This window comes from Carlito syrichta, unplaced genomic scaffold, assembly GCF_000164805.1.
Source record: "Carlito syrichta isolate Samal-C Ts95f unplaced genomic scaffold, Tarsius_syrichta-2.0.1 Scaffold304926, whole genome shotgun sequence".
NCBI classification, from domain to species: domain Eukaryota; kingdom Metazoa; phylum Chordata; class Mammalia; order Primates; family Tarsiidae; genus Carlito; species Carlito syrichta.
The window spans coordinates 331,241-358,010 of NW_007249022.1; the positions used below are offsets into that span (position 1 = coordinate 331,241).

General features: G+C 36.9%; 1 protein-coding gene across 4 annotated transcripts in view; it reads left to right on the forward strand.

The window, feature by feature from the left end:
* DOCK10 (dedicator of cytokinesis 10) overlaps positions 1–26,770 on the forward strand; it is a 280,494-nt gene that overhangs the window by 238,296 nt on the left and 15,428 nt on the right. For 3 of the 4 annotated variants that reach the window (XM_008061036.1, XM_021713938.1, XM_008061037.1), the window contains exons 34-50: positions 444–555; positions 1,595–1,716; positions 1,810–1,924; positions 2,008–2,074; positions 2,295–2,342; positions 3,202–3,303; positions 5,424–5,548; positions 8,065–8,177; positions 8,659–8,796; positions 9,439–9,621; positions 10,219–10,329; positions 11,325–11,540; positions 12,981–13,038; positions 13,369–13,467; positions 17,283–17,389; positions 19,822–19,944; positions 20,074–20,187. In XM_008061036.1, the coding sequence (XP_008059227.1) occupies positions 444–555; positions 1,595–1,716; positions 1,810–1,924; positions 2,008–2,074; positions 2,295–2,342; positions 3,202–3,303; positions 5,424–5,548; positions 8,065–8,177; positions 8,659–8,796; positions 9,439–9,621; positions 10,219–10,329; positions 11,325–11,540; positions 12,981–13,038; positions 13,369–13,467; positions 17,283–17,389; positions 19,822–19,944; positions 20,074–20,187 (1,953 nt within the window). Of the gene's footprint in view, positions 1–443; positions 556–1,594; positions 1,717–1,809; positions 1,925–2,007; positions 2,075–2,294; positions 2,343–3,201; positions 3,304–5,423; positions 5,549–8,064; positions 8,178–8,658; positions 8,797–9,438; positions 9,622–10,218; positions 10,330–11,324; positions 11,541–12,980; positions 13,039–13,368; positions 13,468–17,282; positions 17,390–19,821; positions 19,945–20,073; positions 20,188–22,150; positions 22,157–26,770 lie in introns of all 4 variants that reach the window. The other variant, XM_021713939.1, reaches the window with a different exon arrangement.

Here is a 26,770-nt window from a genome sequence, read left to right on the forward strand (position 1 = left end):
AAATGTATAAAATAGGATAAAATACCTTCATCACAGGATTCTTACAAAGATTAAGTTGTGTAATAGAAAACATTTATTATAGAACCTGGTACATAAAAAATATTTAAAATGTAGTTGCTAGTAATAACATATATAAGATAATCCATGATGATGATATATGATTTATAATGTAATCCATGAGTACATCAGTAGTCGATCCAGACATACGGTCTGTGGCTAAAAAATTGTTCCTACCATATCATAAAAATAAATCAAATTGTGACTAAGATTATGGTTTTGACTGTATTAATTTTCACTGCCTACTTTAGCAGAACGCCTTCGCTGGAATACAAAAGATCAAATTAAATATCATCTAATTAAAAGTATAATGAAGAAGGCATATGTGGGTTTACAATGTTGAAATGTGGTAAATGCCATTAATCTCTCCTACATTTTAAATACAGGGGTCTAGAGATGATCTAAGCACCAATGGAGGATTTCAAACCCAGACAGCTATGAAACATGCAAACTCTGTGGATACATCATTTTCTAAAGATGTCTTAAATTCCATAGCAGGTACTTGAGATTTCTCAGAATACTTGTCTTTAACATTCATTCATGCTTACATTGTTTATCATTGTGCTTTTTACTCAGTCCATAATTCATTATGCATAATCTACGTGGCAATGTATACTGCATGTATACAACCAAAGAGTCTTTTTACATATTTCTTTGAATTCTGTCCAACAATTTCCTCTTCTATTTAGTGTTCATTTTTATTTGGCTTAAGGAACAATCTACTCAGATGTTATCAAATTGCTTCATTCTGGAAACAGTCTTTAAGTTTTTATTGCATACAGCCTTTTAAAATATAATAGCTTTTCAACTTCAAAGATTATTTTTAAGAACTATTTTGGAAATGTCTTTTCAACTTCTCATAAACCAACAGAAGTTGGAAATTTCTTCCCAAAAGTATCTTTATGCACTTTTACTAAAGCTTTAAAAAAAAAAACAAAAAAACAAGAGCTATCTGTCTTTTAAAGGTATTTTAAGAAATCAAAGGAACAAGCTTTGCTTATTTCTTTTTATCTATTCATAATGGTCCAAATTTCAAATACTTAATGGTCATTGACATAGTACTTAAAATGTTGCATATCTCTAATGCCAGTCCCAGAGTCGTGTTATGTTAATCTTTTTTTTTTTTTTTTTGAGTTGTAGTCGCCCAGACTGGAGTGCAGTGGCATGCTCATGGCCACCACAGTCTCACCCTGCTGGGCTCAGGTGATCATTCCACCCCAGCCTTCCAAGTAGCTGTAACTACAGGAGCATGCCACCGTGCCCGGCTAATTTTTTTTTTTTATTTATTGTAGAGACAAGGTCTCACTATGTTGCCCAGGCTGGTCTCGAACCCCTGGGATTAGGCAATCCTCTTACCTCAGCCTCCCAAAGTGCTGGTATTACAGGCTTGAGCCACCATGCCTGTCCTGTTTTGATCTTTTACAGCAACACTGCTGCCACGTCAATTATCAACATCTTTTTGGTTCATCATTTGAGCTTTTTTTTTTTGTACCCATACATCTCATTTCCATATGTGTGCTGTGGCTTGTGTTTACAGCATTTTCATCAATAGCTATTTCTACAGTAAACCATGCTGATTCTAGAGCATCCTTAGCAAGTCTTGACTCCAATCCAAGTACCAATGAAAAGAGCAGTGAGAAGACTGACAACTGTGAAAAGGTATGACTTCCCTCCCAAACTCAGTGATCGCCATCATTACAAGTTGGAGGTCTCTTACTCTTACTCAGTCCTCATTGGTTCTTTAATTTCTAGATCCCAAGACCCTTGTCTTTGATTGGCTCAACTCTTCGATTTGACAAGCTAGATCAAGCAGAAACTAGGAGTCTTCTTATGTGTTTTCTTCACATTATGAAAACTATTTCAGACGGTAAAGAGAAATCTTGCAAGTTAATTTTTTAAAAAGAAAGAAAGAAAGTTTTCAGTCTCATGCTACATGATATTTCCTTTTAGAGACTCTGATCGCCTACTGGCAGAGAGCTCCCGGTCCAGAGGTATCTGACTTCTTCAGCATCCTGGAGTAAGTTTTAGAGTTAATTAACTAATTCATTTTTCTGAAAACTTCAAAATAGTTCACTATACCACCCTTCATTCCAAGAACCCATATGATAAATTACCAATAATAGTACATAACAAATTTAAAGGAGGTTTAATATTTTTCTTTCAACATGCCTAAGTGAACTGTTGTATAAATAAAAAGGTATGAGTAATTAGAAGGTGATTTTCTTTTCTTTTTCTAGTGTTTGTCTTCAAAATTTTAGATACCTTGGAAAACGCAATATAATAAGGTAATAATTTTAAATTCTAATAGGGTTATCTGGTCTTTTAAAAAGCATATGACATGTACTCATGTACTAGGTGAGACTTATAAATATATGTTAGAAACCACACAATGCAAATAGAGAATGTTAGGTTGACTTCATATTAGGCACAGAAGTTTGAAGACTGCCCTATATCCGTGGTAGATCTAAGAATAATTAAAGCAGTCTAGAAAAAAAAAAAAGCACACATTTTTAAAAGAAATCCACATTTCGTGTATCTTCTGAACTCATCTAGTATTATATGGTTATAACTGGGAAGATATCTATGTAAGAAAATATTTCAGCCAGGCTCGGTGGCTCAGCCTGTAATCCCGCGCTTTGGGAGGCTGAGGTGAGTGGATTGCCTGAGCCTGCGGGTTCGAGACCTGCCTGGGCAACTTGGCGAGACTTCATCTCTACAATAAATCAAAAAATCAGCCGGACGTGGTAGCACGCTCCTGTAATTCCGCTACTTGGAAGGCTGAGGCGGAAGGATCCGTAGGAGCGCAGCAGGCTGCGGCTGCGGTGGCCAGGAGCGGCCACTGCACTCCAGTCTGGGCAACAGAGTGAGACTCCGACTCAAAAAAAAAAAAAAAAATTCCAGTAAACAGAAACGATTTGGAATAACTTTGCATTGTCATCATTTTCTCATGAAAGACAACAAGGTTTGCAGTACCTCCACTGAAACTCAATGTCCCATTTTCAGAAGAAAACAGGATTATATTTTTCACTAATTCATAGCAAGTGAAATAGCTCATTGTTCAGTAGTTGCTTTGTCAATTGCCATTCATTTTTTATATAAATTACAAACTCTGAGCTATGATTAAAACTTCTGTTTTCCTTGCAGAAAAATTGCTGCTGCATTTAAATTTGTGCAGTCCACCCAGAACAATGGAACTCTCAAAGGGTCCAATCCTTCCTGCCAGACACCAGGTCTCTTGTCACAATGGTAATATCACATCTGCTTGATATTTAAAACTATATTATACATTGTATATAGTTGTGTGTGTGTGTGTGTGTCTGTGTGTGTGTGTGTGTGTGTGTGTATGTGTGTGTGTGTGTGTGTATGTGGAAAGTAGACACACATGTATATTTATATGTATGTGTTTATATGTATATATAGATACACACACATACATATGCATATATATAAAATATATATTCAAAACAAATATAGTTTTCAAACAACTCTGTTAATCTGAAGATTAACTCTGTTAATCTGTTAAGCTTCTTACTTTACTAGCCCCACAAACTTGTAAACTCTGAAGAGGTAAGTATATACCTTATTTCTGTGCACTTAGAGCACAATGCCTTGTACAGGATGAGCACTGATGAATATTTCCTTTTAATTGAACCTAAAAGGTAGGTAGAATTCCAATAAATCTCTCTTTCAATGATTGCTAATATCCCAAAGCAAAATGTGGGATCACGTCTCCTTACGTTTTTCAGTGATTGTAAAATTTTAGCAATGTTATTAAAGCTAAAATTGTTTTTTAAGGGATCAGAAGCAATGAGAAAACATGGATGATCCCATAAGCTGACTTTAGATTTCCTAGTCATTACACTGATTTGACTAGCATATAGGACCTGGAGTCATCTTTCACTAACCTACTCAATTGGAAACATTTGCCCTAAAATCCTACCTCAAAACTCCCCTGAGTCTAATAAATAAGAATTCTTTAATAAAAATTTACCCACTTTGACTTATTCTTCCCAGAAGTGCCATAATAATATATAACATGAATATTTTAAAGAGTTTTATAAAGAGATATGAAATAGTATGCAGTCAATAAATTATACAATAAATTTTGTCTCTATCCATGGAGACTCCATACAATTGACCCCTTGTGAGGAACTAAATGAAAAAAAAAATGTAATGGACATGTTTTACACATGGTAATAGAATAGAGAACAATAAGAAATTAATTTCCATGTTTAATAATAACAGTAACCCACCTGATGTCACTGCAGTTCTTTAGCCATTTGCTGGGTTAGATTTCAGGCTCTTCGTGAAACATCCGGATAAGTCCAGGTCATTTCTGCCTTTGGGCTTTTCCTCCACAAGTTTAGGCTGGAATAGACTCAAAGTCTTGAAATAAACCCGTCTTGCAGGTCCAAGTCATACAGAACTCATTATTCTTTCTAGCTTCAGAAATGACACAGGCTTTCCTGGCTACTGAAAGCCCAAGTCAGATCTCCTGGGCCTCAACCTATTCAGACCCTTTGATTTAACCCCCCAAAGAATAACCCTTGAAGAGTATGACAGGGAAATCCATTGCCTCTTCTTTAGGCTTGATCCTTCTGGGTATCTCCTATTACTCACTTTCATTAAAACAAAAGCGTTTTAAAAAGTAGTTTACATGACAGCAAATATTCCAAGAATTATCAACCTATTTCCTTGGCCAAATGATAAAGTCAGGAGTAGGGAACATTCCAACTTCTACAATAATACTGGCTCATTTTCCCAGTTGGATGTGCCATCGGGTGTTGAATGAGTCATTGCAGGCCACTGTCATTGCCCTTCCTTCCAAAGTAGCAGCCGGAAGCACAGAGGACCTCTGCTCAACGACCTATTTTCCTGCAACAATCACATATCAGGCCCCTGTGGACATGATGCAAGCAAAATGATAAATCAAGGGGAATTTCCAAATACGAAACAAGAGGGTTTTTTTTTTACAGTCAGTTTTAAACTTTATCTTTTTAAAAAGAGTTTGATGCATCTGAGTTATATTGTTCAGTTTAATGTCTTCTATTGTGCCTTCCTGATCAGCCAACAGCCAACCTAACATTAAAGGAATCCCATTACTTTAGAAATAATAATAAAGATGCTTGAACAGATTCAAGAATCTGTTATTCTATATATTATCCTTCTGAACTCTATTTTAGCTTGAATAAAATTTCTCTGAAAATAATTATTAATGTTTCTTTTATCATACCACCTATAGTTATTTTTAATAAAAAGTCTCTGTTCAAATATTTTCAATATTTGACTCAATCCAGAATATCTGAATGGACATTTCGATATAACATCTCCAATAACTTTAACCAATTTTCTTATTTAATTTTCAGGATGCATACTACTTCTGGACATGAAGGCAATAAGCAGCACAGATCACAAACCTTACCTATAATTCGAGGCAAAAATGCACTTTCTAATCCCAAACTCTTACAGATGCTAGACAATACCATGACCAGTAAGTAAACCAGAAATAATGGGAACAAAATGGTTACCAATCCTTCTCTAAGCATGTGTAGGACATGAAATGCATTACAGCGTTTGAGAAATATAGGGATTGTTGCTGTGCCAGTGAAACCACAGCTTTTTTATATTAAATTTTATTTTACTGTAGAGATGTGGGATACAAGGATTACCTATATAAGTAGGCTGCATGCAGGTGAAGTTTGGGCCTCCAACTAGTCCTTACTCTTCCTGGTATAGGACCAGGTACCCTTTGTGTTGTTACATGCCCCTGCCCCCTTCCCTAGCAGTGTCTAGTGACTGCCAACCCCTCCCTTGTACTAGTGTGATTAATGTTCAGACCCTTCTTATGAGTGAGAACATGTGGTATTCAGTTCTTCTGAAAGCGGTTGCTTCTGTGATAGATCACTTTGTATGACGGTCCCAACTCCATCCAATTTGCTGTGAAGTCCATGATTTTGTTCTACTTTATGGCTGCATAATACTCTATAGTGTATATGTACCACATTTTTTTTTAATCCAGTTTCAGTGGGCAGTAAGGTTGTTCTCATGTTTTTGCTATTCTAAGTAGTGCTGCAGTAAATATACATGTGCAGGTGTCTTTTTGGTAGAGTGATTCATGTTTCTCTGGGTGTATTCTTATGAGAGGGGTTACTGAATCAAATGGAATGTCAATTTTTAGTTCTTTTAGGAATTGCCACATTGTTTTCCATGGAGTTTGAACTAGCTTGCACTCCTACCAACAGTGTAGAAGTGTTCCCTTTTCTACACACCATGCCAACATCCATTGTTTTTTGATTTATCAATAATGGCCATTCTTACTGGAGTTAGGTAGTATCCCATTGTAGTTTTGATTTATACTTCTCTAATCATAGGTGAGGCTGAGCATTTTTTCATGTCTGTTGGCTGCTTGTGTATCTTCTTTTGAAAAAGTGTCTATTCATGTCCTTTGCCCACTTTTTAATAGGATTGTTTGCTTTTCCTTTCACTTTGTTTGAGTTCCTTGTAGATCCTGGAAATTAGGTCTTTGTCAGATACATAAATTGCAAGTATTTTTTTTTCCCCGTTTTGTGGGTTGTCTCCCAACTCTCTTGATGGTTTCTTTTGCTGTGCAAAAACTTTTCAGTTTGATGATGTCCCACTTGTCTATCTTAGTTCTTATGGCATTTGCTTTTGGGGACTTGGTCAAGAATTCATCACTTACTCCAATTTGAATAAGAGTGTTTACTACATTTTCTCCTTGGATTTTTATAGTTTGAGGTTTTATATTTAGATCTTTGATTCATTTAGAGTTGAGTTTTGTATATGGTGATGGGTAGGGGTCCAGTTTCATTCTTCTGCAAGTCATCAGCCAGTTTTCCCAGCACCGTTTGCTAAATATGATCTCCTTTCCCCACTGGTGCCTTTGTCAAAGATGAGTTGGTTGAAAGACCACGTTTTTGCTTCCAGAATTTCTGTCCTGTTCCATTGGTCTATGTGCCTATTCTTGTACCAATACCAGGTTGTTTTGGTTACTGTAGCCTTGTAGTAAAGTTAAAAGTATGAAAGTGAGATACCTCCCACTTTGTTCCTTTTGCTGAGGATTGTTTTGGCTATCCATACTCTTTTTTGTTTCCATATGAATTTCTGTATTGTCATTTCCAGGTCTCAGAAAAATGATGTTGTAATTTAATGGGTATTGCATTGAATCTGTAGAGTCCCTTGAGTGGATGGACATCGTGACACTATTAATTATTCCAATCCATGAGTATGTGATGTTTTAAAGGTTTGATGTAGCCCCAGGAATGTGTCTTACAAAAAAGAATCACCAAAAAAATTATTTTTAAAATGTAGTACTTGTATAGGAAAGAAAGGGGAAAGGAAAATCTGTCAATATCATGTGCTTAGCATAGCTCCTTAGAAACAAGTGACTATGGGTATTGTGCTGGTTACAGGGCTTCTTTCAACCGTGTTATTACTGTTTACTCTGTGGGAAGATGATAAAGTTGTCCATGTTCAGAAGCAATAGCATGATATCTTGAATCTAGAAATGCATACACTCTAGCTTGTGAATGAGGAAAAAAATGACACCTAGTGCTTCGTAGCATATAATTGTTAGCAATTATAGGCACATGACCCACAGTTACTTGTTTGAAGGTCTATGCCTTTACCTATAAATACATCTGTGTCTTTCTGAAGCAGCACAAACATTATCTACTGAGAACATACATATGGTCTATTAGCCTAAAGCATAGCCAACTTGATTATGGAAGAAATACAACCCTGTGGATGGTCAATTTAATGGAAAAGAACTAAGATATAATGGAAACCCTACAACTGACATATGCAAAGGACGCACACACTAAAGACTCTGTCTTGTGTTTTCAATTCAGCCAATAAAGTTGAACAAACAAGAGCACCTTGATTTAGTAAATTGGTAAACACTGAATATATTGTAATAGAAGAAAATCCTTTATAAGACACAAAGAATTGCCTTAGACATTTATGCATGCGTTACTTTGTGCTTTGCAGGCAACTCCAATGAAATAGACATCGTACACCATGTAGACACTGAGGCCAATATCGCTACAGAGGTTTGCCTCACTATCCTAGACCTGTTGTCCCTCTTCACTCAGACTCACCAGGTGAATATGATCATAGCATTTTCTGTAAAATCATAAAATAGGAAAGTCATGTGACGTCAAGAACATGTTTTTTAATGATTGATGAAATCAATTAACCTCACATAAATCAACTCCTCTTCAACTAAAGGTCCTGTACCAGTTGTTTCTTTTCCTGGCATAATCCTCCCAGATATCTCTGGGGCAGGCCTCTTCAGCTCGTGTGTCAATTCATGCATAAGTGAAGTCTTTGCTGACCACCTTCTCAAAGTAATTCTACTCCCCAAAGCCATTACTTTCTATCATATTATCCTTTTCTATTTCATAATATTTTTTAATCACTACTATATACACTCCATGGGGAATGTGAGCTGTGTCTTCTTAATACTTTATTTCCAGCACCCAGAATTGTGCCGACCACGTGGTACGGTCACAATAAATATTTTTTGAAAGAATGCCAGTGTTTCATCACTTATCCTAAATAACATCTGTGCTGAATTTCCAGAGACAACTCCAACAATCTGACTGTCAAAATTCATTGATGAAAAGGGTATTTGATACCTACATGCTCTTTTTCCAAGTCAACCAGTCAGCCACAGCGCTGAAGCACGTGTTTGCCTCCTTGAGACTGTTTGTATGCAAGGTAAGTTTCCTGAGCAAAAGCTCAAGTGAAGGTGACATTAAACACGGATAAATTCTCTCATCTCTCCTTGGAAAGAAGAGATTTAGTTTTGTCCATTTTGGTTTTATTGGACAATGATTTCTAGTCTCAAAAATGAGTTCACAGCCTTGACAGTCTATCTGCTTGGATACAAAAGGCCATAAAGTTAGGACTTGATCACCATTTCTTTGAGTTCTAAGTGTTTGCAGCATAAAGATAGGTAAAATGCAGATCTCCAGCTGCCATATCCATTCATGCCAAGTTAAAGTTCCCACACTAAAGAAGATATAGCCTCAAAGTTTGATGGCACCTATAGATACCACTTGTGAGTTAATGTTAGGTGAATTGAGCACATTTCAAAGCTCTCACTCAGTTGTTTTGGACTGTCATCAGTTACTTATACAAGGGATACTTTCAATGTAGAAAATAATTATTCCTACAAAGAAAAGAGAAAAATTAATATAGACTTTAATAAATAAAGTTATATCTTCACTTGTAAATAGGGGAGGAAAAAGCTAGATTTAAAAAGAGAAAAGAGATTTTGTTCTGGGGGATTTTAAAATATGAGAATGAACACAGCAAAATAAAGGAATGTTGCTCACTTTATCAATTCCATTTCTGCAGTTTCCTTCAGCATTCTTTCAAGGGCCTGCTGACCTCTGTGGATCATTCTGCTATGAAGTTCTAAAATGCTGTAACCACAGGTCAAGGTCAACTCAGACAGAAGCCTCAGCACTTCTGTACTTTTTCATGAGGAAGAATTTTGAATTTAACAAGCAGAAGTCAATTGTCCGGTCCCACTTACAAGTAAGTGCTGCCAGTTTTCATTAATGTTGTTAAAACCACTGATCTGTTTCATCAGTGATTAAAACCTACTGTCTCCAGGGCAACCAGTTACTAACTTCACCAGATTCCTCCTGAGAGATGCCCATCACACTCAGTTCTGATTTAAAAGAGGGGTGCAGCTAGACAGAAATGGAGCAGAAAAAATATTTTCCACTTGTACTTTCTTCTGTCATGGAATAGAACCTTGTAGAATAGACAATTCAGGAAACCACAGCTAGCTCTAATCTCACCAAATTAAGAGATCTAATCTCACCAAATCCCAAACATAAAATTTCCTTCTTCTATTCTAAGAGTCCAAGATTTCCTCTGCCTCTCTTAGGTATTTAAGGTTGTAGGAAACATTCTAGATTCCATGACCTTCTGAAGATTTAATATATAAAGACCTCATTCATTGGCCCTACAGGGAGAATTTAATAAGACATTTATCCAATCCAGTGGATTTCTTTAAAAATACTATTTCTGAATTTGCTTTTGAAGGTTTATCCAATCCAGTGGATTTCTTTAAAAATACTATTTCTGAATTTGCTTTTGAAGGTTCATTTTTTGTTTCTCTTCCAGCTCATCAAGGCTGTAAGCCAGTTAATAGCCGATGCTGGGATTGGAGGCTCCCGGTTTCAACATTCTCTTGCAATTACCAATAATTTTGCCAATGGAGACAAGCAAATGAAAGTAAGAAATGCCTTCTGTGCTTTTACTAAAGAATTAGAAAAAAAGCTGAAGTGGATTATTTTTGTCAGATATCAAAATCATTAAGTGAATGTTATATTTTGTTTTTTGAGACTTTTAGTGTTTATATGGAGTTTGCTTGTTTGAATTGATCATCAGCTCTTACACTTTCAGCATACAATCTATTTAGTGGCATTTCCAAGATATATGGTTGAATAGCATATAACAAGATTTACCATAAATATCCAGAAATACAGTGGCTCATTCATAACTCTATTTGGGGGGAAATTCATTCTATGTTTCTTTTAGCACTTTCTAAAGACTTCTCTTTTAGTCATCACACTGAAAAATCCAAGGCTAGCACCAATCTCAGTCATGGTTACACCCAGGACTAAAATAATGCTTTCAGTTCTCTGCTTCTACTGACTCTATTTTGCTTCTCTCACTATCTCTCAAGTCACCGTTCCTCTTTGCACTTAATTTGCAGGTAGGCTTTCCCCATGGGCTTGCTCTCAGAAATTCTAAGGACCCTGGCAGTATCTTATGCATAGAAAAATCACCTCATTTGATAGCTCCAATTAAAATCTCAGAAATGAATCTCCTTGATCCAGGCTGGTTATCATTTGCCTGGGAATCAAAGAATATCATTGGCCAGGCCAATGTCTTGTGCCACCCTTGGTTCCTAGGAGTGAAGTCAGACCATTTAAATCACATGAACTAGGATCAGAAAAAAGAAGATTTCAGGGACAATCAAGATGTTTTACTAGAAGAAGGTGGGCTCGAAGACAAAAAATAGAGCCTGGCAAAATTTTTATAGTCAAATGTATATAAACACAATCACACCATATAGAATGCATACATATAGAATGCACACATTTATAAGCAATATATAGAATGCACCACACTGTGATGCCAAGCCATAATTAATAACATAACCTGAAGTAAGTTAACTTAAGAATTCCAAACAGGTAATGACCCAAGCTCTCTCTTTTCCAAAGAACAGCAATTTCCCAGCAGAGGTGAAAGACCTGACTAAGCGCATAAGGACTGTTTTAATGGCCACGGCTCAGATGAAAGAGCATGAGAAGGACCCCGAGATGCTGGTAGACCTCCAGTACAGCCTAGCAAACTCCTATGCAAGTACTCCCGAGCTACGAAGGACCTGGCTGGAAAGCATGGCCAAGATACACGCAAGAAATGGCGATTTATCTGAGGTGCCTGGCAAAGGCTCAGTCATTCACCGTCAGCAACATTGTCCCCTTTATCAGGATAATTGGATTATCAATTTACATTTACATGATCACTTACAGCATGGATTGGAAAAAGTTGCCATATTTTTCCACAAAGCTGGATATGACTCAGTTATATGTCATGTACAATAAATTTGCATATAGGAATCAAGGATACCTGACTCCAAGTAAACGACATCAAATAAAGACCAGTGTCAGTAGGGACAACTGCACTTGTATGAAATGCAATGCAGAACTGAATGCTAAAAACCTGAGGCTAAATACGCAGGTGGTAAGGGTGTCTGGAAATTAAGAGTCATATAAATTAATGTTCTATGTTTTAAAACCTCTTCCCTGCAATTGGAGTTGAACAAGGAAGCTTGCCACCCTGGTGAATAAACTCAGGCAAGAGTAATCAGTGCTAATTTGCAACTAGTTTGAACTGGTCATGGAAAAATTAACACTCTTTAGTGCCACATGAGGAGACTCCACTATGTGGAGATTATAAATCAATATTTAACTTTTTATGTCAGTTTAAACACTAGGTGGGTTTTATGCAGCAATTCACAGCATCAACGGGTTTCTGAGTACCAAATGAGGAAGTTGTTCTGTATTTCATATTTTGTCCCTTTTGGAAGGAGATTAACTTGTCTAGGATAGTCCCAAACCCTAAGGCCTTGTAAACCCATGTACTAATTGAGGACTCTGGATGGAAACCAGAAGTTTAGCTTGGCAGTAATGTAGTAAGGGCAAGAATGAGAAACTCCAGTTCCTTGGACTACTCTGAAAATGATGAAATCCCTTCATAAAACCCCAAAGGGAAAAAGCTGAAGGCTGAAGTCATTTGGAATCTTATGTTCAAGGCTTTATAAGAGATATTAGAGAACCATAAAATATCACCATATAATCTGGTATGGGAGAGCACACATGTTACATTGGGTCACACTATTTAATCAAGTGCTAACTTATGAGGTGACCATTCTAAAGGCAATAGAAATTGAAAGAAAGAACTCTCCTTGGAAGTAGAAAAAGTTAAAAGGCAGATTTTTTTTTTCAATTTTTATCCAGATAATAAAGTTATATTTTTAGTGAGAAAAGAAATTTGTGGATTATATATATATATATATATATAGGCTTAGATGTTAAGTGGGGGAAGACATTTCTATGGGGACATTCTTCAGGCCAGCTCATTTACCCAACTCCAAACTACATCAAGAAGAACAAACAAACAAAAAAAATCCTAACTATTTTATTCTTGATGGTGAATTATTTGGAAATCCAGTTGATTCTAATTTTCAGGACTATGATTATAAAGAATTCTTCTACATAACATTCTGACATAGAATGCTGACTTACTTTGGACAATTAACCCTGGTTAGATTAAAATCCATCCTCTGAACCTCTTTGTTTTTTTGCTTGTTACAGGCTGCCATGTGTTACATCCATATTGCTGCCCTCATTGCAGAATATCTGAAAAGAAAGGGTAAGATGACCATGTAAAGGGGGGGTCCAGAAATCAACATGGTGAAGCTTAACATAAAATAAATGTATTAATTTTAGATCTTATTATTCTCAGTTATGTTTTATTAAGTAATCATCACTTTCACATATATTTCTAATCATGCCATGCTTTAGAATTTTAACTCTATGATGCTGTTAGTATATTGATTTTATGTACAGCAAGATGCTAACTAGATGGCCAGCTTCTTAATTCGAAATGAGAATCCATCATTGGCTAATGATTTGTAGTTTCATAAACTTGTATTAACACAAACATGTCGTGATGTCCTAACCTCATCTTACACTACCATAGGTTACTGGAAAATGGAAAAGATTTGCACGCCAACCTTGCTCCTGGAGGATACCCATCCCTGTGATAGCAATCCATTACTAACAACTCCCAGTGGAGGAAGTGAGTGATCTCACTGCTTATTCACAACAGCGACAAGGAAAACAAGTTGCTTCTTCAATTTAACTTCAGTGGAAACTTTCTGAAATGTATTCTTAGAAGCAAAACCTATCTCAACCTCTATGACTTACTCTGCAAAAACTTGAAGCTCCTACCATTCAGAAATACCATCTAAAATTTGTGATTACTGAAAAGTTGTCAGCAAATAGAACTACAAATTATCCAACATTCAGTCTTATGAGTGATGACCATATTTAGCTACCAAGCAGCATGCCAGTCTGCCATTTAGATTTTATTCAGAAATTGGTAAATTGTCTAAAATTGAAAAGAATCAACTTTAATTTTTAAATGCAATAAACTATTCAAAATGAGAGATGTAAAAATAGAGACATACATAAACTATATTTGTAGATTTTTATAATCAGCATGTTCAATTTCATTTTTAAGAGTATAAACTGATTGACAATTTGTAACATATAATATATAGTACTGATTTATTTTAATTAAAATTAGGCCAGGCACAGTGGCTCACACTTATAATCCTAGCACTTTGAGAGCCCAAAGCAGGGGGATTGTTTGAGGCCAGAAGTTCCAGAGCAACCTGGGAAACATAGCAGAACCCTCTCTCTAGAAAAAAAAAATTAGAAATCATCCATGTGCAGGATGCATGCCTGCAGCTCTAGCTACTCAAGAGGCTGAGGCAGGAAGAATACCCAGAAGTTCAAGGCTACAGTAAGTAACAATCGCACCACTGCACTACAGCCTAGGACATAGAGTGATACTCTTGCTCTAAAATGAAAAAGAAAAAAAGTCCATCTTTAATGTCTGATAAAATTTGTAACAATGACTCAAGAATTGCTCTTTGTAGAAAAAAATATAGTGATATAGTTTGTACAGTTATTCCAAAATTTATTAACTACAATCTATTTGATAACAACACTTGCTTAACTTTCCAAATGCAGTGGAAAATTCAGTTTATGAACAACAGAAATACATTTTAGAGGTTAAAAATCAAAATATCCAAACAAAATGTAAATGGATTTTAGTTCCTATATTTTGCAAACATAATTCATCCCTTATTCTTGCAAATATGTGTATATCTTCTGCAAGTTCTTCGTGGATTTTGCATACAAGACGTTTACCAAATTACCAAAGTGAACTGTGAGACAGTGAGAACCTTAGAGAAGAGGCCAGATATGGCACCATGGCTCACTCTAAAATTCAGAGACCTTCTTGCTTGGTTTCACACTTTCTATTTAGCCTTATTTTTGTCTTCAAGTCATCAAAAATATCATTGTTTTATTTAACATGCCCTTCATCCCCCATCTATTTTTTAATCATGACCAGATGTCATAAAGTTCTATAAAGACTGTTTCAAATTCTAAACTAGTAAGGAAATTTAAGAAAACTGAAAAAACCAGGTGCCAATTTGAGAGCGTGTGGAAACTTAGGTTCCAAAAAGTTATGCAATTATTTAATTTTTTCTTTTTGAGGGGATCAGGTTCTCACTGTGTCACTCAAGCTGAAGTGCAGTAACACAGTCATAGTTCACTGCAACCTTGAACTCCTGAGCTCAAGCAACCCTTCTGCCTCAGTCTCCTCTGTAGTTAAGACCGCTGGCACACACCAACACACCAGGCTATTTTTTAAATTATTATTATTTTTACAGACAAGGTCTTGCTATGTTACCCAGGTTGGTCTCGAAATCTTGACTCAAGCAACGCCCCTATCTCAGCCTCCAAAGTAGTTTTGTATTACAGGCATGAGCCATCATGTGCCTTAATATTTTTTTAAAAATTATAATTTCCAATTTTAGACTTAAGGTGATATTAGAATATAATGTACACATAGGGAAAAGGATATATTTATTTAATAAACTTTAAAATAGAGAAAATGATCATCTATGATACGTTAGCATATATTCATATCCAACAGCTTATATTTGAAGCCCTTAGTATACTTTTATATTATGATATTTCTGAGTTAGAGAAGTAAACTAACCTTTCCCTACAAAATGTACATGATAAGAATATAAGTGAAGCCGGGCTCGGTGGCTCAGCCCGTAATCCCGCGCCTTGGGAGGCTGAGGTGAGTGAATTGCCTGAGCCCGCGGGTTCGAGACCTGCCTGGGCAACTTGGAGAGACCTCATCTCTACAATAAATCAAAACTTAGCCGGGCATGGTAGCACATGCCTGAAGTTCCAGCTACTTGGAAGGCTGAGGCGGTAGGATCACTGGAGCCCAGCAGGTTGAGGCTGCGGTGGCTGGGAGCGGCCACTGCACTCCAGTCTGGGCAACAGAGTGAGACTCTGACTCAAAAAAAAAAAAAAAAAAGAATACAAGTGAATACGGGCAACTTCAGAAAGTAGAACTGCCTCAGTTGTACCAAATGTGTAATCATCATCCTACAAGAAGTATGCTGTGACATTTCCTTCTAACAATCAATTCTCATAATATTTTAATACATGTTTACTATTACTATAAAAAGGAGGAAAGTGAAATTTTTTAAAAAGCAAAAATTGAATTGCAATAATTATTACATTTATAATTTCTACCACATTTTGGGAGTGACCATTTAGTTACATAACCAATGACCTGATTATTAAAAATGAAAGCATTTCACAAAAGTGTTACCTAGAACTTTTTTCAAATTTTAATTTGCCTAGTCAATCAGTACAGCTGCAACCAGAACATTTAAAATACACTTCAAAGTCAATTTTGGTTGACATATAATGGCAGACAACATTTTGAGCTAATGTATTGGCATCACAAGATTGTTGAACTTTAGTGTAACAAGATCTCCCTGGATAGCAGTGCTGTTATTATTTTTAATTCATATACTTCTTGAGCTCAAGAATTTAGATTGACATAACTGAGCAAATAATACTCAAAGTTCTAATACCATTCTATCCCCTCACCCCAACCTCAGTAGCCTGCTATTATTAATATCTTCCATTACTATGGTATATTGCTAGAAATGACCTAGAACTTTAAAAGCACTTGTTATGTGGAAGGCATTGCATTAACTAAGCCCTGTACCAGCAATATCTCAATTAGTTGCCAAAAACAAGTCTATGCATTAGATGCCATTTTCACCTCCTGCTTATCGATTTAAAAAAGAGAGAGAGAAGCTAAATAACCTCCCCTAGATCTCCTGGTCACCTTGTGATGGAGCTTGTTCAAGGGCTGGTCTGTCACTCCTGCCTGTGTTCCTAATTTCTCCCCCATCATTCAGATCTGGTCTCTCCTCTGAGAGTGGTACATATTATCAACTGTTTTCACATATATCTGTAAAGGCAGGCCTTTAAAAATCTTGATGGTTAAAATGCTAAGAAACTTTGAGAAGGTTTCTAGATACTGTAAAAGAGTGAAAAATAGCAAGAATTTTAAAGCATTGCCTTTAAAATGCACTGTCTGTACCAGGTATTTGCTCAAATATTAATGCTTTGAATACTTTCAACCACCTTTGAGCTAGATATTAATGTCTCCAGTTTAACAAAAACGGGAAGCCATCTCAGAGAGGTTAATTAAACCAGAATGTTGGAGCTATGTCTATTTACAAATTTTATGTTCTGTATATAATCCCATGCGAGCCTTTTATAGAAAATGTGTCTCCATTTGAAAATTATACAAAAATTATTAAAAAGGGGGTACTGGTTGTCTGGCAGAGATTATTTATCAATTTTCGTAATCTAACCATCTCATTGATTGTGTGAGCTTTTTAATACTACCACTTATAACCTTGTGAAAAAACATTATCTAATCCAAGTAATATTTGGCTCAAATAATAATGTTTCCTTCTGCTTGGTCCTCCCAAGGCATGTTCTCTATGGGATGGCCAGCTTTTCTGAGCATTACACCAAACATTAAAGAAGAAGGAGCAATGAAAGAGGATTCGGGAATGCAAGATACACCATACAATGAGGTTAGACTAAAACAATATAGTGCATAGTAAATAAGTAAAAAGATGCATTGAATTGTGATGTTAAACTAAATGAGGAGTAAATAAGCTTAACCAGAAGTCAGATAAAGTTACTCTATGACTTTATTAGACAAAATGAAAATTTAAAAATTAAGCCAAGATCATTAATATTAGATCTATTGACAAAGCACAATTTTCAATGAAAATGTAAACTAAACTTTATTTCTCTAATATGGACTCAAATGTACACGATCAGCTTTTCTATAAGATAAACAATCTCTAGTTTAAAGGGATGATAAGAGATGCTGAAAATTTTTGTGAACTGATCATAGCTTTTTTCTTAGTGATTAGCAAGTTTATTTACACATATAGTTGAACAGAAAGGCTCATAATTTCTGCAGAAAGCCATCTGTTATGCAAACCATGACTACTTTTTATTAATGAAAAAAGAAAGTTTCTACTGAGAATTACAGTTCTGGGGAAGAAAATAGAACTCTCCTCATCAAATAAATAAAATACTTATAAGTTAATTTTTTAAGTCTCAATATTACATATATTAAAAATATACAGGCAACAAATTTGGGATGAATTCTAATAAAATTTTTCATATGGTTCTACATAAATATAGCATATATTGCAAATAAACAGAGTAAATACAATTACATATTTATATTAACCATTTTAAATAATATTTAGGAACATTTTCTTTTTTTAATTTATTTATTTATTATAAAGATGTGGGTTGATTCAGGGTTAGGTATACAAACATTGATCAGGCAAGTACCCTTGTTGATGAGGTATTCCCCTCCCTCCCCTAGCAGTTTTCCTCAACTGCCAGTCCCATTCTCCCCCTCCCCTGACAGTTTTCCACTACTGCCAATCGCTTTCTTATACCATTATAATTGTTCAAGGTCACCTTATGAGTGAGAACATATGGAACTCAGTTTTTTGTTTTTGTGATAAATCACTGAGTATGATCAACTCCAAATCCATCCAATTTGCTGCAAAGTCCATATATCTGTCCTTCTTTATGGCTGCATAATATTCTATTGTGTATATGTACCACATTTTTTTTATCCAGTACAGCTTTGATGGGCAACACGGTTGGTTCCATGTATTCTTTTTTTTTTTTTTTGAGTTGGAATCTCACTCTGTCACCCAGACTGGAGTGCAGTAGCCGCTCCTGGCTACCACAGCCTCGACCTACTGGGCTTCAGCGATCCTTCCACCTCAGGCTTCTGAGTAGCTGGAATTATAGGCATGCGCTACCATGCCCGGCTGATATTTTTATTTATTGTAGAGATGAAGTCTCTCCAAGTTGCCCAGGCGGGTCTCGAACCCGCGGGCTCAGGCAATCCACTCACCTCAGCCTCCCAAAGCGTGGATTACAGGCTGAGCCACCGAGCCCGGCGGTTCCATGTTTTCTTAAAAGACATTGTTGAAAACATTCTAACAATACCATAAATTTGCTTTGAAGCTTATATAATTTGATTCAACTCAAGATTTATTAAACTGCTAGGATACCAGAGGCATTGAGTTAAGGGCTAAGGAACAAAATAAATAAGACATTATTTCTTCTCACAAAGAATTTAGAATCTTGAGAAAGACAGATTTCTTTTGTGAAGGGGAATAGTTAGTCAAAATTGGATGCCCAGTAACCATCAATCTAGGCATCCTATATGGTTGCAATTAAAGGGGAAATTTTCTTTTTACATGAAAGTGGTTGGAATGGGGATGAATGGGATATAAATAAAAGCTCTCCATATTTTTCTCTGCCTTGACATTTTACTTTAAGCTATCAAATGAGAGAAGATGATTCCTGTAAGTGCATCTACAACACAGGCAAAAGAGTGGATAGGGAGAAAATATTCTTAAAATAGAATGATATGGTTTGGTATGGCCAAAGTGCACAGTCAATGGCAGAGTCTTCAAAGAAGGGGTCACTAGAAGAGAAGTTGGTAAATGATTGTAGAGCTTCTTGAATGTCATGCTAGAGTCTGGACAGCAACGCATAGACTAAAGTTCCCACAGAGGTTAAGGGCACTGGAGATCTCATGATGAGATTTATGTTTGAGAAAGAAAGATTCCTGGAAAGTAGCAGGTGGAGAATCTGAAAGACAGATTTGCTAGAAAACTACTACAGGTAACTGGAAGTGACATAACACGGGTTTGATCTAAATCAGTGACAATGGGAATGGGAAGAATCAGACAGATCTGAAGTCACTTCACAGATTTAAATTAGCACATCCAGAGCCCTAATTAGGTGATGGCAGTAAATGATAGGGAAGAATCCAAGATGACACCGGGATTGCTTGCTGGGTTGTAAATGCAAGTAACAGAAAAGGCTTGACAATGCAACAGCTTTGAAATCAAGTTTCAGGGAAGAGCCACAATATTAATTATGTAAAATTTCATTTTGATTGGGGGAATTGCAGAATATCTTGGTGGAGCAGCTTTATATGTGTGTGGAGTTTCTGTGGAAGTCTGAGAGATATGAACTCATCGCTGATGTCAACAAGCCTATCATTGCGGTCTTTGAGAAACAACGAGACTTCAAAGTATGTATTCTAAACTCCCAAAAGTGTGTTAAAATACCCCAAGTTGAACTGTCCAATTAGTTACAGTTTTCAAAAATAGAAACTCCTTATTTTTATGTCTTCATAAAACTCTTCAATTTATGGTTTCAGAAATTATCCGATCTCTACTATGACATTCATCGGTCATATCTGAAAGTAGCAGAGGTGGTGAATTCAGAGAAGCGACTGTTTGGCCGCTACTATCGTGTGGCATTTTATGGACAGGTAAGTTCACTAGAAGTATCGTGGCCCATAGGCTCTGTCAAGCAGTCGGCTATTGTCTTTCATTCTTTATAAGACATCTAACTATATGTACCGATGGTTGAGAGGGTGTGAGTGTGTTTGACTACACTAGAGTGTTTCTCTGGATATGAGGATCTGTATGTTTGCCCACAGGATGCACTAGATTAGGACACAAATGAACAAAGAAATCCATGGACCTTAATACAGGTTGGGTTAAAAGAGTGATTTCTAACTTCATGGATAAAAAGAGCACTTATTTTTCAGAATTCTCTTTTTTCCAGCTCACCCCAACATATCTGATTCTAGGTTTATGTCAGATATTAGAGTGAGATTAAATTAAACTTGTTTTAAGAAATGACATTCACAGCACTCTAGGAAATGAGAGAAGTTCTAGAGGCTCCACCACATCAAACTTTTGACTTTATAATCATGCAATTTCTTTTTATCCTACTCTGTTTCTAGGAAGAATACAGTATGGTTATTTTGCTTCCTTTATTGCAAATCAATGTAATTTTACTGCATAAGCTATGAACAAGATTGAAAATATTAGCTAGCCATAGTATTGGCCTGAAAGGGACATATTATATATTAATTATGAAGGTCTCTGGAACATTGCTTTTAATGGGATGCACCCTGTTTTGTTTTGTTTCTGGAAAGCTTATGACACTATTATATTTCAGCCGACATATTTTATACTGTTGCTCTTGAGTATAAACATCTCATGTTTAATTTTCATAGTTACAGTGGTTCTCAGACTTCTCACTTTCTTTCCTCCCTCATGTAAGGCACTCTTACAGTTAGCTTCTTGTTCTTCTCAGCTCCTTGTTCTTCTTAAGGTAGTAACTGAAGGAGTCAAATCCAGTGTGCTCATTGTAGATCATTCCTCAATGAAGTCTTTTGAAAACCACATATTTTTCTCACATCACCAAAGGCAACTTAAAAATTAACTTCTATGCCCAGCACTGTGGCTCACGCCTGTAATCCCAGCACTTTGGGAGGCAGAGGTGAAAGGATTACCTGAGCTCAGGGGCTCGAGACCAGCCTGAGCAACATGGTGAGACCTTGTCTTTACAATAAATCAAAAAATCAGCCGGGGGTGGTGGTGCATGCCTGTGGTTCCAGCTCCTTAGAAAGCTGAGGTGGAAGGATCACCTGAGCCCAACAGGTTGAGGCTGCGGTAGTTGTGAGCATGCCACTGCACTCCAGCCTGGGTGACAGAGTAAGACTCTGACTCAAAAAAAAAAATTAACTTCTGAATTAATACAGATATCCTTTACCTGGAAAGGAAAAATATCACCAAGTAGTCACTTGCCATAAACAAACTGATCCAACCAGGATTTTTCTTACTGCACAGCAATATTAGGATTGTGGAGACAGGGAAATCCAGTGGTGTGAAGAACAGAAATCTACATAAATAATCTACAGACCAAAAGCTGCATTAGACTTTTGGGGACCTATGAAAAAGAATCCGAACTATCTAAAGTTATAATGTATATTGGGGAAGAGAGAAGTGTAGGAATCTTTTGGGAGGAGTAGAGAGGAGAGGAAATGGCATTTTGGAAGCTGTGATGAAAATACACCATTTGTGACACTGGTGCAACATTAGCAAGAAAAATTGCAGAAAATTTCATCAGGAAGGGGATATGAGAGTTGAGGAGCTGAAGGGGGAAAACAGGGGTTCAAGAAAGGTGACCATAAGCTAACTGAGCAGTACACAAGATGTGCTTTCTGGATAGCCAAGGCATGACTCTATAACTCTCCAGGTGTTCTTTCCAACAAAAAAGTTATAAACTGCCATTAATACCCTGGTCAGAAAAACCAGATTACCTCCAACCTGTATCTGAGATACGAGCTATTAAGCAGGTAGAAATAAATCACACTGCTTTCCTACTAGTTTTTAATGCAGATGTTTATTCTTTTCTTCTTTGGGTCTTGATTGTTCCAGGCTGTGGTAAGTTCTTGCTCATTCCATTTGCATGCTCTAATAATCCTCACATTTCCCTCTGTATGGTTTTACTGAACCTTAACTTTTTTGTGCAAATCAACATTTGGTACAAAGGGTGAGATCATCCTGCCTCCATTCATTTTGGAATCATTTTTGCCTTTTCTGAACTAAATTGTGTTTATGCTAGATGTCTGAATTACAAAAATGTATCCGTTATTTTTCATATATGCTGTATTTCTGCACAAAGGTAGATGCCATCTGAAAGTCTTACACACACACAGGTGTGGGTACCACATACTTTAAATATATGTAGAGTAGACTTAGTTTGGAGGTTTCCTGCTTAGTTGAGGTCATTATGAGTTGCAGCTTATTAAGAAGATCAGGGTGGTAAGAGTTGTAGAAGCTGGAGGTGGTTATTGATGGGCACCTTTCCAGGGTACTGAAAGAACCCTGTGCCCTTTTCAAAGGAGAATCTTGCCGAGATGGAGCTCTGTGGCAGTGAGCTTTGAACATTCTCAGATGTGATGGCACTAACCGCAAAAACAAAAGATGAACAGGGAAACAAATCTTTACTCAATAGGTCAGGTTAAGTCTCCAGATGAGAAGGGATCGAGGTAAGAAATGTGGAGACCAAACTAAGTCAGAAATAACATACCAGTACCCAGCGCTCTGTGACAAGGAAGGGTTTTCATTGTATTATTTTGAACCACATGAAATTGCCTATATTCAATCATTATTTTTATCTATAAAATGACAAATTTATGTCTTTATTTGGCTTAAAATAATTATTGTCAATTAAACTGAAAATAGATTTTTTAAAAAAAATTAGAGATAGGGTCTTCCCTGTTGTTCAGGCTGAAATGCAGTGGCACAATCATGGCTCACTGCAGCCTCAAACTCCTGGGCTCAAAGATTTCTCTGCCTCAGTTCCTGAGTAGCTAGGACTACAGGCATGCACCCCCACACCCATCTAATATTTTTCATTTTTGTGGAGACAGAGTCTCACTATGTTGCCTAGGCTGGTCTTGAACTCCTGGCCTCAAGAAATCCTCCTACCTCAGCCACCCAAAGTGCTGGGTGTGAGCCACTGCACACAGCCAGAAATTCTTTTAGTATCCATATATTGTTTGTCCACACTCAATCTTATTTGTCTTACCAGTACATACTTTTTTGTAATTCTTTAAATTCTTTCCCACATCCATACCATACCAGCATTCTCTACTGTCATTTATAAATTTGGGGTCATGGGTCCTTAACTCACCTACTAAAAGAATACCTGAAAACCTTTGTACTAAATAGACTGAGGGGGACAATGGGGAAGGATTGGGGAGAGATACTTTCAAATGACCTAACTCTGTTCTTTTTTCAGACTCCTCAGTAAAGTGTGCTGATTTCGCATCTGACTTTTTTTTAATGCTGCAGTACTCTCAATTGTCTTTTATCAAAATTTCTAATCTAAACTTAAAAGGCAAAGTGTTTTTGTTAAATCTGCAGACTGACAACCTACCTAAGTATGGCATTCATAAGCTCAAATCCCAGCCACCTTTGAACAAGGAGAACTAATGGAGGTCATCCCTGATAAGCAGCAAATTAGAGGCTCAGTCTTCTCTGTTCAGATGATATTCAGATGCCTGTCCCAAGACACCAAATGGAGAGTGTGTAAACTCTGGGACTCAACAGCAGCAGACAGCACACATCACTTCACACTTGATAAATAAATACCAAATAGACTTGAACATTTCCCAGAACGTGTGCAGAATGAAGGTTCCAAAGATTTACAATAAAATCTTAACGACTTGATTAGCATAATCTCCATGGTGAAAAATAACTTCTTATTCATCATGGTGCTTTATGTCCCTGTAAAACTCACCTTTTAATATCCAAGTTGACATGTCTTGCAATCATGTTAAAAAGATTATGGAAATATAATACACAGTAGACTCTTTGCCTCCACAAAGGCCTTTGGATACATATTTTAGTGTCCCATGTGGACTAGTGCTCTTGTTGTATAGTATTGGCTTGGGTATTTAATTTTAATGGTGTCTGCAATGAGCCAGACACTAGAAAACATGTTGAACACTGTTTTTTCATAGCCGGAACTTTTTAAAAATGCAAGTCTTGCACAGCATGACTTTTCTAAGGCAACACCTGGCACCAGCATCATTGGCTATGGAAATTTGACACATAGCAGCCTATATAGCATGCCCCAAAGTGTCCCTGAAGTATTGATTTCCATAGTAATGAAACAGCAGTAGTGATCAAACATCAACCATAATCAATGAAATCCTTAGGCCCTGGTATTTAGCATGAAAACAAGCAAGTGAATGCCCATTACATAACTTAAAAGATTAGATGCTCATGGAATTAATTAAGTGAAAGACCTGGGGGCATTTTCTTCTATTCACCAAATGATATAGATTCTCAGTCATGCCTACATGGATGTACATGCATCTTAATAAAGAAAGAATTGGGGGTGGGAGGAGAAGGCGTGTGTGTAGTTTGTGAAACCACCATCTTCACTTTGGGATGTGATACACCCTTCCAGCTACCCACCTGTGTGAAAGTCACTGATGTAATACACACACAAACACACACACACACGTGTATTATATATATAAAACTGTATACACTATGTATATTGTATATTACATGCTTTCAATATCATGTAGCACTTTTTAGCAATTTGGGGTCAAGGTACTCAATTCATTGTACTGGGTCTTGGGTACTTCTCAAAGAAATTGTTCAATAAAACATCTTTGTTAAAAGCAATACAGCCGGGCTCAGTGGCTCAGCCTGTAATCCTGCGCCTTTGGGAGGCTGAGGTGAGTGGATTGCCTGAGCCCGTGGGTTCGAGACCCGCCTGGGCAGCAAGACCTCATCTCTACAATAAATCAAAAAATCAGCCGGGCGTGGTATTTGCATGCCTGTAATTCCAGCTACTTGAAAGGTTGAGGCGGAAGGATCGCCTGAGCCCAGCAGGTCGAGGCTGCGGTGGCCGGAAGCGGCCACTGCACTCCAGTGCAGTGAGACTCCACTGGGCTATAGCATGAGCTCACTCTGGGCGACAGAGTGAGACTCCAACTCAAAAAAATAAAAGCAATACAATCTTTTCTATATACATAGTGTATATAGTTGAACATCACAATTGAAGTCATATTTATAGGGATCTATTTCTCTGCATTCTTGTAGCTTCTCTTAACATTTGACCTATTATTAGCCTTTTTTGGCCCTTCTTTTGTATACTAGATTGCTCTTTGAATATTTTGTTTGTAAACTTTGACTCAGTCATATATAATAGCAGGGTAATTGATGTTTGACTTTCCAGTGACGCAATCTGAAGGCATTGCAAGATTCTGAAGTACCAACAAAAACATCTAAGAAGGAGTCAATGATTTCAATTGTCAGTTTCTTGAAGTACATTTTTGTCATAATTCATTACCTTGAGATTTCATAATCCATACAGTTAACTGCACTGACTCAAAGTCTTTGTTTAACTACAATGTGTTGTTTCCTAACCACAGAAGATGAAGATGTTTATTTTGTTGCAAAATGACGTTTTAAAAAAAATCAAATTAGCAAGGGAAATGCAGAGATCCTATTCCCATTGCCTTGAAATATAGTAAACTCATAACTTCAGGGCTAAAGCAAAAGAGAAGCTAACCCTTATTTTCATCAATTATCCCTGGTTATAAACCATTTATTTCATAGAGCTGAAATTGAAGCCTTCCTTCAGATAGTGTCCTGTAGTTCAGTGGGCTTTGATAGTTTCCTTGGGCATAAGGTAAGCACATATATTCCAAATATTTTCAGAGCTCCAAAATCTCTTTATAGAATCCCCAGCAGATAACAGATTAAATTCCTTATTTTGTGATTCTATCTCCTTCTTACTCATTTTATGAAATGGTCTCAATAGGTTTACATTTTCAAGCTCTTTTTTTAAAAAAATTCCAATCACTTTTTTCTTCCTTATTGATCAAAATACTGAAATGAGCATCAGTAGACTTTTTATAATAAGAAAAATATTAGTTCTCATGCAAGAGAAGCAGGAGGTATGTACTTTAAGCACTCAAAACTGAGTTAAGCTGTTTCCCTACATACATGTCAGAACTCAACTTGCTTTGTGGACACAGAGCTTTTTCTGCATTATTGTCACCGCCACCACCATCATCATCCTCCTCATAGCTAACAGAAGTCCTTCTGCTTACCAAGCACTGTCCTTAGAGTACCCCTATAGATTGATGAGTCAATACTTTTCCCATGCTACAGCCCAAGGAATAGGGATAAAGGAAAGTCACAGGCCATGGCCAAGGCCACAAAGGTCATGATGATGTCTATAAAAACCTGCATCCCCGGCCGGGCTCTGTGGCTCAGCCTGTAATCCCGTGCCTTTGGGAGGCTGAGGTGAGTGGATTGCCTGAGCCCACGGGTTCGAGACCTGCCCTGGCAACTTGGCGAGACCTCATCTCTACAATATATCAAAAATTAGCCAGGTGTGGTAGCGCGCTCCTGTAGTTCCAGCTCCTTGGAAGGCTGAGGAGGAAGGATCGCCAGAGCCCAGCAGGTTGAGAGCAGCCACTGCACTCCAGTCTGGGCGACAGAGTGAGACTCCGACTCAAAAAA